This window comes from Neoarius graeffei, chromosome 3 (genome assembly GCF_027579695.1).
Source record: "Neoarius graeffei isolate fNeoGra1 chromosome 3, fNeoGra1.pri, whole genome shotgun sequence".
Classification (NCBI taxonomy): Eukaryota; Metazoa; Chordata; class Actinopteri; order Siluriformes; family Ariidae; genus Neoarius; species Neoarius graeffei.
In genome coordinates this window covers 67,188,129-67,206,563 of record NC_083571.1, presented here as the reverse complement: position 1 = coordinate 67,206,563, position 18,435 = coordinate 67,188,129, and the positions used below count along the sequence as shown (strand labels likewise).

Here is an 18,435-nt window from a genome sequence, read left to right as displayed (position 1 = left end):
GAAAGTGAGCCTTCTGTTATCTGAAAACAGCATGGAGCGCAGGTCCAGGGAGAAGACAGTTTTGTTCCTTTCACTTTTACAGCTCGTCAGCATGGAATCCATCGCCAGAGAGAAAGAATTTTGATTTCGCTGCGGGTTTTAAGCACAGTCGTGACATCACTGTATTTGGTATCCAGTATCATTTCTGTGTCCAATACCATTACAGGGAGTCAGAAGAATGGGCAGAGATAGAACATGGCGTTGAGTACAGGGACTGGTGTGTTCAATGCTGTACAGTGAAAAGGAGAAGATGGTTCATAAATGGTTACTATGGCTATGGGCATGGCAATCCATCCCTACAATATCCAACCATTTTGAGTTCTTGTTCTGTGCTTTTGCTTTGTTTTTGTACCAATATAATCCCAAAGGTTTTCAGAACCTTTAACCTAGAACATTTTATAGATGCACGAATAGGCATAGATCTCTGAGGACTAAAACTGAGACAGTATTTGCTATTGGGATGAGCTCTGGCAAAGTGTGATAAGACAGATCTTAGTTTTCTATCAAACCCAGATGCCTTGACAAAGCAGTGAGATAAGACGGTTTAAAGCAAAGATTGATTTGGTGTCTTTTCCTTTGGGCTCACAAATGCAGCAAAAAAGCTATTAGTGATATGAAAGATGTCCTTTTGAGACAACGGAAGAACTGAAGATGAAGACACAAGATGGCCTGAAGTCCTCATCTAATAGAGAGAATAGAAGAGAAGAATCTCCTAAGGACAATAAACTTAAACAATGCAATACATTGAATTTAGTTTAATTATGAATTATATTTAAAGGAACATGGACAGAGGTGGATTGAGTTGCCGAACAGTTTTTTTAAAAAAAAGAAGACATTATTCCTGACACCGGATGAGATCTGTATCTTTAGACATGCAATGATGATGAATATAAAAAATTAATATATTTCTTTTTGAACAGCAATACGCATTAACAATGTTAATAGTCCTTTCTGATTTGCTAGCTAATATTAGTGATTAGCATTATCATAAATGATTGAGAGCTCATGTTTGCATTTTTAGGGTACAAAGACATCACCTCTGTTTTTCTTCTTCCTTATACTTACTGATTTCAATCATGAATTTTAATCTGAATGTAATGAACTCCATCATTAGCCTTATTCGGATGGGATCAGTTTCACTGCAAGGCAAGGCAACCTTAACAACTTTTTTTTTTTTTTACACAACTCTTCTGTGATAAAACTCTCAAATCTGGATGGCAGTTAAATTTACACAGGAGAGATGAGTTTCTGCAAGTTTTTTACATCTACAAATTGGCCATTTTTTTCCAAACATGGTTATTGCATTTGCAACAGAGTCCAGAAGATGAAACACCAGGCGCTGGACAAGTGAATAGACACTAGTGTTTTACAATTTCTTCCTTCCTATGAAAATGTTTGACCCCAGTTAACAAGCACACAACGGATCATTCACTATTTCAACCCGTAAATAATGCTGCCATCGAATGAATTGAAGGCTGGTTTGCTGGCGTTAGACATATATTTTTTGCTGGGAGGATATTCATTCTCTCAAGGTAGGACAAAATAACAGATATGGTTATACATTTACGCTACAGCTAAGAAAAAGATTAATGCAAGAAATATTTTCACAACACCAACCCTCATTTCAGTCTGAGGCAACTGTTACAATCAGCACCTTAATCAGCATGGAAGATTGTTATTCTGATTTTATTTTCTTTCTCCTGAGATGAAATGATAGCTGTTCTCCAAACCATTCATTACTTCATGATTCAGGAAATGGATATGCATGCAATGTGACAAAGAGGTCAAAAACTTTTTTTCCTAATGCTGCATGAAAATCAGAAAGTAATTTGGTCCGTAATTTTCTTTGTGGAATAATAAAATCAATATATCAAGCTGGATAAGATTAAAACAATCAGATAACTATGTACCGTAGTTGATCAAAAAGAGTTAAAAGCTGGATGCAAAATGATGTAATCGCTCCAGTCTGCTATGAAAAGTCAATCCTGTCTGAATAGGGCTTTATGGGAACGAATTTTACCTTCTGAATTCGGAGTCCTGTGACCTCAATGCCCGCAAGGGGGCGATTCCTGGAATCACTGGTGGAAGGGTGAACACAAGCTGAAAGCCAGATGGTCCAAATACTCTGGCGATTCTTGTGGCCAATGCAGACACGTACCCCCATCCTCCCAGCAACCATCATTGGAGGCGCAGCCCCCTGTCAGCCCTGGTCGTCCTGCTCCCTTGCTTGCCACCTGGATCCCCGGTGTGGAGCGAAGCGGTGCAGACGAAGACTGTACACCCTCATCACCACCGTCAATGACAAATCCTTTGCACAGGCTATGTCCATGTAAACCTGTGAAAGCTTTTAAACTTTGACCCTTATTGTGACTTAGAAAATATTTACTGAGCATCCACTGAATGAATAAAGAACCAAAATGTAGCCCAGCATAACAAGATAAAGTTTTACTAAGAGTAAAGTAAGTAAGAATAAATGCTACAAATTACTACATGCCTCTAAATATGCACTTATATGTACCAGTTTACACACACTCACCGGCCACTTTAACAGGAACTTGTTGTTGATTCTAAGATCCCTGTTCTTGGCTGCAGGAGTGGAACCCAATGTGTTCTTCTGCTGTTGCATGCTGAGATACTTTTCTGCTCACCACAGTTGTAAAGAGTGATTATATGAGTTACTATATCCTTCCTGACAAAAAAGCTCAAACCAATCTGACCATTTTCCTCTGAGCTCTCTTATCAACAAGGTGTTTGTATCCGCTCACAGAACTGTCACTCACTCAATGTTTGTTTGTTTTTTGCACCATTCTGTGTAAACTCTAGAGACTGTTGTGTGTGAAAACTCCAGGAGATCAGCAGTTTCTGAAATACTCAAACCAGTCCATCTGGCTCAAACCAACACCCATACCACAGTGAAAGAAAGTCACACTTTGAGATCACAATTTTTCCTATTCTGATGTTTGAAGTGAACATTAACTGAAGCTCTTGATTTGTTTCTGCATGATTTTATGCATTGTGCTGCTGTCAAGGGATTGGCTGATTAGAGAACTGCAGAAAACAGCAGCTGGATGTGGGGGTGTTCCTAATAAAGTGGCCGGTGAGTACGTACCAGTTTCAGGGTTGTTGTTTTTTTTGTTTGTTTGTTTGTTTTTTGCAATTTTATTTTAAATGTTACCATGGAGAAAAGAGCTGATGAGAAGATTGAAGAGAAAACACTCAGGTCATAATTTAAGGTTTTATTAAACTGTGGTGAAATTTGTGACAGTAAAAACACTTTATAACCAAAATTTTTACAGTATAGAGTGACACATCAAAGGTACATATTTTGCATCATGACAGAGAAACATTATTATTGTTTTATTCATATTATTTTATTCTTAAGGAATATTATAGTACATTAAGGAACAAAAATGTTCCCTGTACCTTTTATCTGACAAATGCACAGGATTTTTTTTTTTTCTGGACTTAAAATATTTACTGGAGTCTTTGCATTAAATTACATTTGAAACCTTTGCTCAGTTTCTCCCCTAAATGGTTATTAACAAACATTCGTGTTCCTTCTCATGTCTTCTGTTTGTGTACAACATAATGAGGTCCTGCGTTCCGCGTATGCTTGTTGGGACACAGTGGGTGAAATTAGCACTTAATCAAGAACAGATCTAAAATGTCATTTTCAATGGAGTAGGTCAAAGCAGAGCTGTGGGAAAATTATACAACGTGTAGACCAATTTAATGGGAAAGTTGCTCAATGAACTGTGATATTACAAAACAGAAAACTTATAAACCATGTAACCCTTCTTTTCCAGGTCACAAAACAAGTTAAGAGAGAAATAGTCCACTGTGTTTAGCACTGTTCTCCCAGAAGCCAGTATGTTCTTACCAAACCTTTTCCCTGTAAAAGATTACACAGGGTAAGAAAACGCAGAGATATCATAGTGTCATAGTGGCTCTAAACAAGAACGTAAACTCTGATGAATTTTCAGAGTTTGGATTTATGAATGTGTTATTTGTCTACATAATGAAAGATGATAACAGGAGCTTAACATGCATCTGGAGAACTAAAGGAATGATGTGGAGGACTGTGTTCTAAATTGAAGATATAATAGAGAAGAAAATGGGATCCTCTCTGGTTTTTATCATTGATACAAATGCTAAAATAAGGCGAATATTCTTCATATTTTTATCACAACAAGGGGTGTAATTGTAAAAAGGCATGGGGTTAGATTGAATTCATTCTCAGAAGTGTGGTTTGATGTACTGCTGTGATAGCCCAACAAATAGTTCCATTTGTTTCTGTAGGTTTAGTCCACTGATATTTTTGTAATAATGTACAATTCATTTTTAATCTGTTTCTTGTTGTGCATCTGTGCAAAAATGAGATAATGTGCAATACAAGACCCTTTAGCATGCGAAAAACAAATGCCAAAAACCCTCACTAAACTTCTTTAGAAAGATAAAACTCATCCAAAAAAAAAAAACTTAAAGAATACACAGTAAATTTGGCAGAGTTGGATTAACTGTTATAGAGTTAATTTTTAACTCTGTCTGGATAACATATGGTCCCACTCCACAGGGTGTCACTTTAACTCTGCGACCAGAGTAAAATTTTCAGAGTAACTTTAACACCATATAGAGTTAAAATTATTTTGAGCAAAATGATTATTCCCTGAAGGAAACAGTATGGGCCGCAGTGTGTAAATAAGAGCTAAGTTATATGTTTTTCCAGAGATATTTTCTAAAATGAACCCCAACTGTCGAGAAAAGGGGGTGGGACTAATTTAACTCTCATGATTTTAACTCTGTAATTTAACAAAGGCACAGGAGTAACTGTTACTCCAGCTGTAGTTGATTTAACTCTATTAGAGTAAATAACACTTGACACTGCCATTTTAACTCTTGCGATTTTACTGTGTATATGAAGAACCCTTGACAATCCTCTTTAAAAAGCTCTATCTATTTGAACAACCCATTAATCAGAACCCATTCCAAGAACTCCTTAACAAAGCCCTTCAGGAAGCTAGAACCCACCCAAAAATCCTTGCTGAACACCATTAGAAAATTAAAAACCCAATCTAAACCTTCAAAGAACTTTAGATACCTAGAACCCGAGATAAAGGTTTTTAGAAGCAAAAGCGCATTTGAGAACCCCTGACAAAAGCTATAACTATCGCTAAATAAGCCTAATTAGAACACATTCAAGTTAGAACCTTTAACAGATCCTTTTAGAGAGATAAATCCCAGCCATAAAAGTTTAGAAAGTTAGAATGTTGGTCAAATCTTTTTAGAAGAGGTTTGAGCCCATTTGACAAACCCATTGAATCAGCTAAACGTATCCAAACAACCCTAATTAGAACCCAGTCTAAACTCCTTTTGAGAGCTAGACATGCCTCTTTAGGAAGCACGAAGCTATCTAACTTGCCCTTATCAAAGCCATTCGATTTAACCTTAATCGAGTCCTTTCGAGTGCAACAACCATAGACCAACCCATTTAGGAAGTTTGAAACCATGCTAAAACCCATCCAAATAACTCCTGATGAACTCCTTTAAATGCTAAAATCCATCCAAAAGCCCTTAATAAAGCTGTTGAGAGGGTCGTGGCTATTTGAGAAACTCTTGATAAACCCCTTTAGTAAATTATGAGTATTCAAGCAATGCTAATTAGAAGTCATTCGGCTACATCCACACGACAACGGCAACGAGATGTTATTTAAAAATATATCGCGTCCAAATGGGCAACAATCAGTAAAATATCAGGTCCATATGGCAACGCAACGCTTGCTGAAAACGATGCAATACACATGCCACACCTCTAGGGGCGCTGTAAGACGGTCCCTTCGGAGACACCAGAACAATAGAAGAAGTAACAACGCATGCGCATAAACTATTATGCGCAAGACTTCATATTAGCCACAAAGTCAGGAAAATCTGTTTGTAAAATTACATTATAATGACCAAATACAATGAAAAGTATTTTTCCAGTCTCACCTGTGAAAGGTAATCCCATGTGATCTCGTTTGGACAGAAAACCTGTTGGTACAGTTAAACGCAGCTAATCTTTATTCTCCGCTTTGACCTTTCCAAAATGGCGGCGAGGATGACGTATGATTCTATGCGGAAGGCGGCGTCTTCAATGGTCCGGAATAAAGTGAATGATACACGTTGATGGAATTAATTTGTTGCTTCTCACCTGTGAAAGGTAATCCCATATGATCTCGTTTGGACGGTAAACCTGTTGGTACAGTTAAACGCAGCTAATCTTTATTCTCCGCTTTGACCTCTCCAATATGGTGGCGAGGATGACGTATGATTCTATGTGGAAGGCGGCGTCTTTAATGGTCCAGAATAAATTGGATTAATTTGCTCCTCTACGCCCTTTTTGAGGAATGTATTGTCGGACTTAAATCAACATCTGAAGAGGTGAGATCGCTCCTTTTTTCCCCTATTTTTGCTGGCGGGATTACACCATTACACAATAAATATTCACAGTGAAAATATTTTGTAAGCGCGTTTCATGAACCAAGTTATAGGATTTGTTGACAACTCGCATCGCAATGAGAAGATCATTGGCACTACTGGTGTTAAGAATCAGACCATTTCATAAATGAATATTTTGCTGTAGAGCTGCAGTGTTTGTACAATTGCATGTTTTTGCTTCACTATTACTGTCACTATTCTGCTTCTTGCATTACTACTGTGAACTAACACTGAACATAATAATAATAATAATAATAATAATAATAATAATAATAATAATAATAATATCCAAGCTCGTGTTTCACTCTCACTAGTGCTCTGTAAGGCTTTTTCCTGGTGATATTCGTTACACTTCTACCCGGCGTGAAGCACTCACAGTCATGTGGTTGTGACGTCATCGTAAACAAATCCGTTCTACTCATCCAGACGACTTCACAACGGCAACGTTGCCAGATCTTTCCACTCTGGAACCCGTTCTCAAAAAGATTGCGTTTTGGGCACCCAAAACGCCGGTGCCGTGTGGACGCCGGGCCTAAACGATAAGCAATTGTATCGGAGTCACCTGAATCTGTTGCCGTGTGGACAGGGCCTAAGAATGCTTGTCAAGCATACTATATTTAGAAAGCTGTAACCATATGAATCACCCTTAACAAGCTCCTTTCAAAAGCTGGAACCCTAGACATACCCATTAGAAAGCTAGAACCAATCCAGCATGCCCTTAACAAATCAATTATGAAAGCTAAAATCCATTTTAATCAAGTTTAATTAATTCCTTTAGAGAGGAGGAACCCTAGACAGACCTTTTGAAGAAGTTTGTACCCATGCGAGAACTCATCCAAATAACTCTTGATGAACTCCTTTAGCATCCAAAAACCCATTAATGAACCTGTTTAGAAGGTTCAGCCAATTAGAAGAATGTTTGATAAACTCCTTTAAGAAGCTATGACTATTTGAACAAATCTCTTTAGGAAGCTAGAACTTATCTGAATCGTCCTGAATGAACCTCCTTCATAGAGTAAGAGTGTGGGTTTGTAAAATGCCACTCTACCTGCAACTCTCAGGTCCCACAATCAAAATAGCAACTCGGCAAGAACAGGAAAACGCTTACTCCCAACCCAATGAGCAACATGTCATAACAGGAACAAATGGAGCCTGTGGAGTTGAATGATGTGATTGCATGCCGAAGTTGACACTTGTGTGTTGTACCTTAATGTATATGTCTCCTCTCAGCTCGCACTGGAATGTCATAAAAGTGTCTAGTAGAGATTTAGTAGAACTGCTCACATGGATCTTCAATGCTGAAGAAGCAGAAAGATATTGTTTATACTTACAAACACTCCAAACAAAACCTTGTGTCTAAAGTTTAGCAGATAAAATGTGTCTAATTCCATGGCTATCTTAAATGTATACAGTCTTTACAAACACTCAAGTTTGTCCTTATCAAACTGTTGTCATAACATTCTCAGGATTATCTTACGTAAACCATATGACTCCATCCTCGATGCAGTGTTGATAGTGTCTCCAAATAAACAGTAGCGCGGCATTTTTAGCCCCACAACACCAGCAACGCATGGCCCTGGAACAAACCCAGCATCCATTTCATAAATATTGACTCAAACTATGAAATATAGGAATAACAGTATGTGTAAATAGAACTAGAGCGGTGGCTACAATTATCAACAGTCCATAATTATCGACACCTTTTCAGATTTACCAATAAAAAACAATTTTACAAAGGTGAGTTTCAGTTACAACAGTTATTATTGGTTAATTAATCAACCGGAAGACCCCCCGCCCTTTGATCTTGTCGTCTGATGACACAGCTCATTACCTTAGATGGAATTTTTTTTAGCACGATCAGCAATTTGAGGAAAACCCAGATGTTACCATCACAGGTAAGCATGGTGGAAAGATCATGGACATGTTTTACTTATCAAATTCACCGATATTTCATGATATCCCTGTTGAAACCTACTTTGTTTCTTACTCTTTCATTTGACAGTCACCATTTTGTATCTAAATGTGCGTTTGAGAAGTCACGTGAAGTGTCAATAATAGTGATCACTTTCACCGGTGTCCACCATTATCAACACCCTGTGGAATTAAGAGACCTTTACAACTGTTATGTATCAATGGGAGGAAAACGCCATTCACCAACAATCTGCCAGGCAAAGGATGATTTTACCTATTTCATAAGAGGCTTCCAGAGATAACAGAATGGGTTCTGCAACTTCTTGGGAGAGAACGAGCCTCTATCAGTTTTGAAATGCTTCAGGGTTGGTAGAAGGGCCTTAATTCATTTTTGGAGAAGGAGGTACCAGATTTTCAGAATCTTATTAACAATCCCAGGTGCATTTTCAACGCAGATGAGAGTGGATTTCTCCTTTGTGTTACAAGTAATTGGGTGTTACTGTAATTAACATCTGTATCCTCACAACATGTGTACTAAGTTGTTTCCTACACAAATTGTCAAATCACAGTTATGGCATGCTTCAACACCTTAGGGGATGACTTGCCTCCTTTAATTGTCTTCCCTGGCTGGAGATTCAGGAATATAGATTTGTTGGATTTCCTAGAAGCCATTTATGATCATACTGACAATGGTTGGATGGACAGTGATTTGTTCTTTGAATTTCTGAAGCATTTTGTCAAGTTTGTGAAGGAGAAACACATTTAGTTTCCTGTCATTCTCTTTGTTGATGGACATTCAACCCACATCTCCCTTGCGACAGCAGAATTTTGCGCTGCAAATGGAGTAATTCTCTACTGTCTCCTGCCCAATGCCACTCACATCTTGCAGGCTTGCGATATCAGATGGTTTTTTTTATAAATAATCTGGATGTCGATAATTGTGGAATGGTGTCAATAACTGTGGACAAAGGTGACAATACTTGTGGAACAGTGTCACGTGATCTGATATGCTAAGTAATCGGGAATCAACTGTTTTTTTTTTTCCCCAGTGAAAGTTTGAGTAATTATTCATGCACAATTTATGTATTGAAAGTCTTTTCTACTTTTGCAATGGCCAAAAGATCGTTAAAGGAAATACGCAGAATCTTTATTTTTAAATACATTTCTGAGTGTATAGTATCTCCATCCTTGACTCTTGTATTCTGCATAATTGGGAATAAAAAATATATATATTTTTAAGAGTTAAAATCAACCACAAAGTTGGCATTCGAGCTGCCCCGCTGAGCCAGCCAGCCCTGAGTGCGTGACGTCTCAGTGGGAACCGGTGCTATAGACCAAAGCCAGACTCGGCAGGCAAGAGTGGTTGCAATGGCCTCTTTGTTCGGATTTATTGGAGATTCTTTGGATTCCTCAGACAGTAATACATCTGACTGTGATAGTCCTGAAATTGGAGTGTGTGTACATGCTACTGCTATACACGTAGAACCATATCAGTTTGAACCATCGGAAAGTGAATCCGATAGTAACACGTCGGCCATGGAGGCCCCCACCTTACGAAATAAAGCCAGAGAACAAAGCCGTCTAGAGAATTGGATGGAATTGAACTGACAGTCTCATGTGACTGTCATTAAAACAGGATAGGTGTTATAACTTATGCAACATCCATGTACATGCATGCATTTTCACTGATAAAACGTAAAAGGCTAATTAAATAATCAGATGAACTGAGACAATCACATTCTGAAGCAAATTAAATAATCTTATACCGGTAAATTAAACACACAATACAAGTTACATGTATTAATCTAAATGCAGTTAAACAATGAGTGTTGTTGTTTTTTGGTTACGTAACCAAATGAGAGTCGCATCTTACCCATCTGCGTTCTCACTTCTTGAAGGCCGATCTTGTGGCCGATTGTTTTGAAACAATCTGACTTTCAGTTCTTCGTTCATTCTCTTCTTCCACGTAAGGGCGAGATATTGCTGCTGAGGCAAGCATATCCAGCAGGGGGGAAAAAAAGTATATCCAGTGGCGATATCTGACAACTGCTCCATTCATTCTCCATTTTCTCCATACTGAGTACTCCGTCATTACTGCTCGTCTCACACTCCGGGAGAACTGGTGCAACTAAACTTACTTTCCTTTTCTTGTAGTTTTCTTTTCGTTTAATTGTTGGTACTGCACGCTCTTTCAATACGGGCTTATAGCCAACGCTCCTCAACAGATCAGAGGTTTCATATAAGTCATCAATAAAATGTGCAGAGCGGAGGAGAGACCACTTCATAGGCGCCCAATCCGTGACTTTCTCGCAAAACACGTCCAAATCTTTGCAGTTTGAACATTTTTGGGCCATGAATGCAACATAAATCCACCTTCTGTCATGTTGCTGCACCCGCCAGCAACACATTTACGTGGCATGGCGATAAATTAGCTCAAAATGGATGATCGGAGTTGCAGTCAGCTCTGTGTTTTAGTATAGCAGAAATGGCGACGAGACCGATAGACTTCCTGCTGTGATGTCACAGATGCCAAGGTCATTCACTCAGACCACTACCTATATGAATCACTTTAAAACATAAAAATTACGATATTAGATTTATTGTTAACACTTAAAACTACAACCCCGATTCCAAAAAAGTTGGGACAAAGTACAAATTGTAAATAAAAACAGAATGCAATAATTTACAAATCTCAAAAACTGATATTGTATTCACAATAGAACATAGACAACATATCAAATGTCGAAAGTGAGACATTTTGAAATTTCATGCCAAATATTGGCTCATTTGAAATTTCATGACAGCAACACATCTCAAAAAAGTTGGGACAGGGGCAATAAGAGGCTGGAAAAGTTAAAGGTACAAAAAAGGAACAGCTGGAGGACCAAATTGTAACTCATTAGGTCAATTGGCAATAGGTCATTAACATGACTGGGTATAAAAAGAGCATCTTGGAGTGGCAGTGGCTCTCAGAAGTAAAGATGGGAAGAGGATCACCAATCCCCTTAATTCTGTGCCGATAAATAGTGGAGCAATATCAGAAAGGAGTTCGACAGTGTAAAACTGAAAAGAGTTTGAACATATCATTATCTACAGTGCATAATATCATCAAAAGATTCAGAGAATCTGGAAGAATCTCTGTGCATAAGGGTCAACGCCGGAAAACCATACTGGCTGCCCGTGATCTTCGGGCCCTTAGACGGCACTGCATCACATACAGGCATGCTTCTGTATTGGAAATCACAAAATGGGCTCAGGAATATTTCCAGAGAACATTATCTGTGAACACAATTTACCGTGCCATCCGCCATTGCCAGCTAAAACTCTATAGTTCAAAGAAGAAGCCGTATCTAAACATGATCCAGAAGCGCAGACGTCTTCTCTGGGCCAAGGCTCATTTAAAATGGACTGTGGCAAAGTGGAAAACTGTTCTGTGGTCAGACGAATCAAAATTTGAAGTTCTTTATGGAAATCAGGGACGCCGTGTCATTCGGACTAAAGAGGAGAAGGACGACCCAAGTTGTTGTCAGCGCTCAGTTCAGAAGCCTGCATCTCTGATGGTATGGGGTTGCATTAGTGCATGTGGCATGGGCAGCTTACACATCTGGAAAGACACCATCAATGCTGAAAGGTATATCCAGGTTCTAGAGCAACATATGCTCCCATCCAGATGACATCTCTTTCAGGGAAGACCTTGCATTTTCCAACATGACAATGCCAAACCACATACTGCATCAATTACAGCATCATGGCTGCATAGAAGAAGGGTCCGGGTACTGAACTGGTGAGCCTGCAGTCCAGATCTTTCACCCATAGAAAACATTTGGCGCATCATAAAACGGAAGATACGACAAAAAAGACCTAAGACAGTTGAGCAACTAGAATCCTACATTAGACAAGAATGGGTAAACATTCCTATCCCTTAACTTGAGCAACTTGTCTCCTGGGCGGCACGGTGGTGTAGTGGTTAGCGCTGTCGCCTCACAGCAAGAAGGTCCTGGGTTCGAGCCCCGGGGCCGGCGAGGGCCTTTCTGTGTGGAGTTTGCATGTTCTCCCCGTGTCCGCGTGGGTTTCCTCCGGGTGCTCCGGTTTCCCCCACAGTCCAAAGACATGCAGGTTAGGTCAACCGGTGACTCTAAATTGACCGTAGGTGTGAATGTGAGTGTGAATGGTTGTCTGTGTCTCTGTGTCAGCCCTGCGATGACCTGGCGACTTGTCCAGGGTGTACCCCGCCTTTCACCCGTAGTCAGCTGGGATAGGCTCCAGCTTGCCTGCGACCCTGTAGAAGGATAAAGCGGCTAGAGATAATGAGATGAGATGAACTTGTCTCCTCAGTCCCCAGATGTTTACAGACTGTTGTAAAGAGAAAAGGGGATGTCTCACAGTGGTAAACATGGCCTTGTCCCAACTTTTTTGAGATGTGTTGTTGTCATGAAATTTAAAATCATCTAATTTTTCTCTTTAAATGATACATTTTCTCAGTTTAAACATTTGATATGTCATCTATGTTCTATTCTGAATAAAATATGGAATTTTGAAACTTCCACATAATTGCATTCCGTTTTTATTTACAATTTGTACTTTGTCCCAACTTTTTTGGAATCGGGGTTGTATTCCTGTGCTATTCTTGAGGTCTCAAGGCATTTATAAACGAAAGTGAGGCCACGGTTCTGCGTATCTCCTTTAAGGTGTCAATAATTGTAGCTGTTGCTCTAGTAAGCAGCAGTAAGAGGCAAAAAAAAAAATTACCTGTTTTTCTTCAATAAATAGACCACTCATATGGCTACAAGCAGGCTTTCGTCTAAACGGGGGAACAGGGGCGCTGCGCCCTCTTACTCTCGGCGTGCGCCCCCTTACCGACTCCGTGAAAACATCCCAGCAACACTACGTGACAATGTGTCTGATCATCAAATACGTTATAATTGCTCCAAAAATATTCCAATCATAGTAGATACACCGCCAGATGGTGCAAAAACAATCCGAATTGGCGTTTTCCAGACTGAGCCGCCATGTTGTTTAGTTGTTTACTTGTCGCGGCTGCTCTCGCGAGATTTGACATGGGTTACATACAAGGTCAGCTGACTTGTAGCGCAAGATTTCTCGAGACTGAATGACCTTTCACCCACCGGCGCGGGAGCTTTTGACAGAAGTAGTTCGCGAGTTGTTTTTGTTGACACTTGGGCATTTAAAGATGTCATCCCGCGGCACGAAGCGGAAGAAAGCCAAAGACTGTCCGGGGCAGAAGAAGATTAGGCCAAATTAAAAAAATAGTGTGTTTCCGGTAACCCGACCGATCGAGAATTTCCGTGTCGAAATTGCCGACCGTAAAGTTTTTATTACAAATTTCCCTCGATATTTTAGTGTAAGCGGCGTTAGTTTGTCATAATTTTTTGTTTCAACGCATTCAAGTTGTGAAAGAAACGATAAAAATGTAAAATGTTTGCCACTGCTATCAGCCCTCCTGCATAAACTGAGCCGAGCCGCCATTTTGAATCCTCATTCAAGGCTGTAATGCAAATTGCTTCCTTTTCAGTATACAAGTGCACTTCCATGGCAGGGAAAAACACTACATTTTGCCGCCTATGTAGTCCCCTATTTATACAAATAGGAGTCATTCAGGATTCAGCCATGTTTTTGCTCGACCCAAGTTCTACAGTAGGCTAGGCCGTCTGCTTTTAATGGAAGTAGCCTAGCCTAGGACGTTATTTTCACGTTATTTCTTGATAAGGTGTTTTCACGTTATTACATGAAAATATCATGAAATATCGCTTCCGTAGATCATAACTCGAACTCTCGCGATATTTTTTTTATTCGTTTAAAGATTTAAAACACTTATTTTATTATGATGTGTGGTATAAAGGATTCTGTGCCAAAATGCTATTCTGTAAGATGTTTACTTGTGTTAATTTTTTCGAACAAAATAAAAAAAAATTAAGAAAAAAAAAAAACTTTCCTACCTACCGACCTTATTTTAGTATTTCATGTTACCGGAAACACACTATTTTTTTTTTTTTGGGCCTTACTTCTTTCTTTTTCATTGTTGACAGACAATCTGTTACAATTTCCCTCTCAGATAGCCTCAGAATGTCCCATTGGAGCATTTTTCAAAGGCTTTGCACGGCAGGGGGGGGGACAACCGGCACCATCCCCCCCCCCCCCCCCGCTCCGCTCCCTCGCCATGGTGAGCGCCCTCATACTAAATTTTTCTAGAAAAAACCCTGGCTACAAGTATACTGAATGTGAGGTATGAGGTTCATAGCACCAGATTGGGTGACACTATTGACCAGAATTTACAGAATTTGTCAATCAATTAATTCTAATTTCATCTCCAACCTACCTACACATCATTTAAAAAGTGTTACTGTGTACAAGTAGCTGATTTCAACAATGCTAGCGAGTACATTCTGCTAAAAAAAAAGCTCAAATCTAGAACCTTTAACCCATTAAGGATTCTTAAGAAGCCCTGTGATGACCTGGCGACTTGTCCAGGGTGTACCCCACCTTTCGCCTGTAGTCAGCTGGGATAGGCTCCAGCTTGCCTGCGACCCTGTAGAACAGGATAAAGCGGCTAGAGATAATGAGATGAGAGATGAGGATTCTTAAGAAACCCTTGGTACAAGGGGTTTTCCTGTTCATAAACAGTTCCAGGTATAATCCTCTTTTAACCATCTCGAGAATCATTAAACATTCAAAGAAGACTCGGTCTAGCTCTTTCTTTCAAAAGCCATAGCCAAAGAACCCTTGCGACAACCCATCTGAAAAGGCCTTCAGAAAGCTAAAACCCTTCCTAACAACCCTTAAGGAACCTGGAACCATAACTGAACATCTTTGGAACACTAGACTCCATTGGTGAACCTCTTTCAAAGGTAGACCTTTCTGAAGAACATCAGCTACAACCCATCATTAACAAACAAACAAACAAACAAACAAGCTTTGAAAGGTAGAAATATCCAAAGAACCCTCATGGAATCCCTTTATTGAGCTGGTAGCCATGCAAAGAACCCTTAACAAACAAGCAAGCTCTTCAAAAACTATCTACTGTAAGTGTTTTCTATCCAAAGAACCCTCATGGAATCCCTTGCAAAGAAACACTGATGAACATCTTCGGAAAGCTCAAACTGGCATGAAACACCCTTAACAAACCCACTTGGAAAACTAGATCCCTTAGAAGAACCATGCACCCATTGAGAAAGATTGAACCCAATGGAAGAACCCTTGACAGCCTTGAACAAGGTTTGACAACAAAAGGAGATATATTGTGATACTGATATTATATTGCCTTATCTCTCAAGTCAGACTCTTTATTCATCTCCAGATAAGACATATGCTCCATGAATCACCACAACATACAACCAATAATAACAATGTTTGTGGTGTTTCAGGACATCATGGAAGCACCACAGGAAAGATTCTGGAATGTCTGACTTCCAGATTCTCCACAGATTTTCCCTTAGTTGGTGTCACATCTAGGAGTGAGGATTTGGAAGTTTTGGGAGCCATTTAGAATTTGGTTTATCCGTATCAAACATGCTCTCATTTGCTGGTACCCAGAACCCGAACTCTCTTTTGGCTACCAAGCTGAAACAACAAGTAATCAGGTCTTCAACTGAAACCATGTCTAGATCCTACATCCTGATTCTCGAAAGATTCCCAGATCCCCTAGTCTGATCCCCCAGAGTACCTTCATGTTTATGAATGTTCTACTGAGTCTCTTGGTCTAACCTGAATGAATTCCAATGCGGACCTTCAGTCGCTGTTGAGGAACGTGTTCGCTCTGGAAGTGTTCCATGCCCTGCACTGTGGCTAAGGACATTCTAGCTACCTCTCTGGCATGCTCATCTCCATTTCTTATTGGAAGGCCTGACACCACCATGTAGGCATCGCCGATTGTTTCTACCTGAGGAAACAAGAGGAACCAGATTTGCAAACCTGTGAAAAACTTTTTCATCAGTTTTGTTTTTTATTGATTAATGACACTCGTCATGCTTTCATATGATACACCAACCTTATACACGTCATGGTTGTCAATGATGTTGTCAAAATGCGTGTACAAGTCATTGAGCATGTTCACCACCTTTCAGAAAAAGAAAACAACTGCTTTTGTTATAGCTTTAGGCTGTGCACACAAGCTCACATGCTTTCACACATGTCAAAGAAATGACAATGATTCTGTCCTGATGAAATAGTGATGCTCTTCAGTCACCACAGTTACATGAGATCCATGATGTGGAGATGTAAGTAAGGAATAAAACACAACAGGGTCATGGAAGAAATGCAATCTTAACTGCATAACTGAGGACACTGATTGCACAGCACAAATTTTATAGTCTCTATTAGCTATTCTCACTCGGTTAGCATCATCGCCTTTGCTAGCTTACCTGACTATCTTAGCTCAAACCTTCAGTTCTGACCAATCTGAGGCCCTGAGTTATTATTTTGATTGTCCAATCACTGTTCACAACAGTTTCCCTTGAATATATATTTTTTTTAATTTTGGGGTCCAGATACACTCAAATGCCAAACTAATGAAACCATTTCATTCTAGGCCAGGGTGCATTTTATTTTCTGTTTCATCTTCAATGCTTGTTATTCCCAAAACCCTTCTATGTCCTGTGTCAGAGCCATCACCTGCATCGGTGTGAGGGAGGCGGATATCGCCGTAAAGCCTTCAATGTCACTGAAATACACAGTGACGCAGTCGTAGGTCTCAGCTCGTACCGTCCTCCCGGCTATGAGCTGTGCGGCTACAGATCTAAAAATACACAGGCAAGTCAAGTGGATTTGAAGAGGTTCTTTAACAGTGTCATGAGGTTCTCAGGTCAGGTGTCAGGACAGGTGCGAATGTGGATTTGGCAAATTTATGATATCACTATATCTGCTAAAATAGATGAGATATCTAGACATAAAGGTGGCTGTTGTGCTTCAGGCTTAAGTAATGAGAACCAGCAGGAGCATCTCATCTTCAAATATTCCCAAGAGTGTATATGTGTCACTGATGGGAAGTGAAGAGGTTACCGTGGCAACATCTGTGTCAGGAGAGCCTCGGCTTTCTTCTTCTCCTCCTGCAGTTGAGCCGTTCGGTCGCTTACCACTTCCTCTAGATAACACGCATACTGCTCCAGACGTGACAACAGATTGTCCAGGATCTTCTCACTACCACTGCCACACACACACGCACACACACACAAACACACACACACTTAGATTTGGATGAATTTTACACACTCTAAAACTGATTCCACAACTAATCCATGAATCCCAAGGGCATCTTTTAATGCACCATTAGTGCATATTGATAAAATTCTGAGGATTTATGTACTCGTCAATGAGCCAGGACGTTATGACTCACACACCCTGGAGAGAGACACTTAGCGAGCGATAAACAGCATTTAGGTTGTGTCGTGGCTATCAGATGGAGCAGTGCTGTCTGAGATAAAGGGCAGTTCAAATCAAATACACATTATTAGAACTGAAACAAATATAATATTAGAAAGAGAAAAACTGTGTATTTTTAGATGCATCTTTGAAACAGAGAACATCATAACAACAACATTTAATCTGGATTACAGTTGAGTGCAAAACTTTTCACCTCCATGTGTTTTTTTTTTTACTGAAACAATGCCAAATGTTTGTCTCTCTACCATTTTCTGTTTCTGTCTCTCTCTGTCTTGCTACTATGTTCTTTATCTATCTGTCTCCCTGTGGGTCTCTCTCTACTTTATCTGTCTATCTTATCTGTTAGTCTGTCCATTTCTTGTATTTGTATATAAACCATTTTCTCTCTCCCAGTTTTTCTATCTATCTATCTATCTATCTATCTATCTATCTATCTATCTATCTATCTATCTATCTATCTATCTATCTTATGTCTTTCTCTATCTGTCTGTCTGGTTCTCTATCAGTCTTTCTGTTTATCTCTCTTTTGGTTTATCTCTCACTTCTCTGACTCTCTCTGTTTCTCTCTCTCTCTCTACCAGTTTCTCTCTACCTCCCAGTTTTTCTATCTCTCCT

At 39.6% G+C, this 18,435-nt stretch overlaps 1 protein-coding gene across 1 annotated transcript in view; it reads right to left on the bottom strand.

The window, feature by feature from the left end:
* Positions 1–3,872: 3,872 nt before the first annotated feature.
* si:dkey-37g12.1 (atrial natriuretic peptide receptor 1) overlaps positions 3,873–18,435 on the bottom strand; it is a 61,686-nt gene continuing 47,123 nt past the window's right edge. Inside the window, exons 21-27 of the mRNA XM_060917187.1 lie at positions 17,440–17,573; positions 17,053–17,176; positions 16,430–16,498; positions 16,147–16,321; positions 7,991–8,089; positions 7,720–7,811; positions 3,873–3,931 (exon numbers count right to left, since the gene is read on the bottom strand). Coding sequence (XP_060773170.1) covers positions 3,884–3,931; positions 7,720–7,811; positions 7,991–8,089; positions 16,147–16,321; positions 16,430–16,498; positions 17,053–17,176; positions 17,440–17,573 — 741 coding nt within the window. The 3' untranslated portion in view covers positions 3,873–3,883. The remainder of the gene's footprint in view (positions 3,932–7,719; positions 7,812–7,990; positions 8,090–16,146; positions 16,322–16,429; positions 16,499–17,052; positions 17,177–17,439; positions 17,574–18,435) is intronic.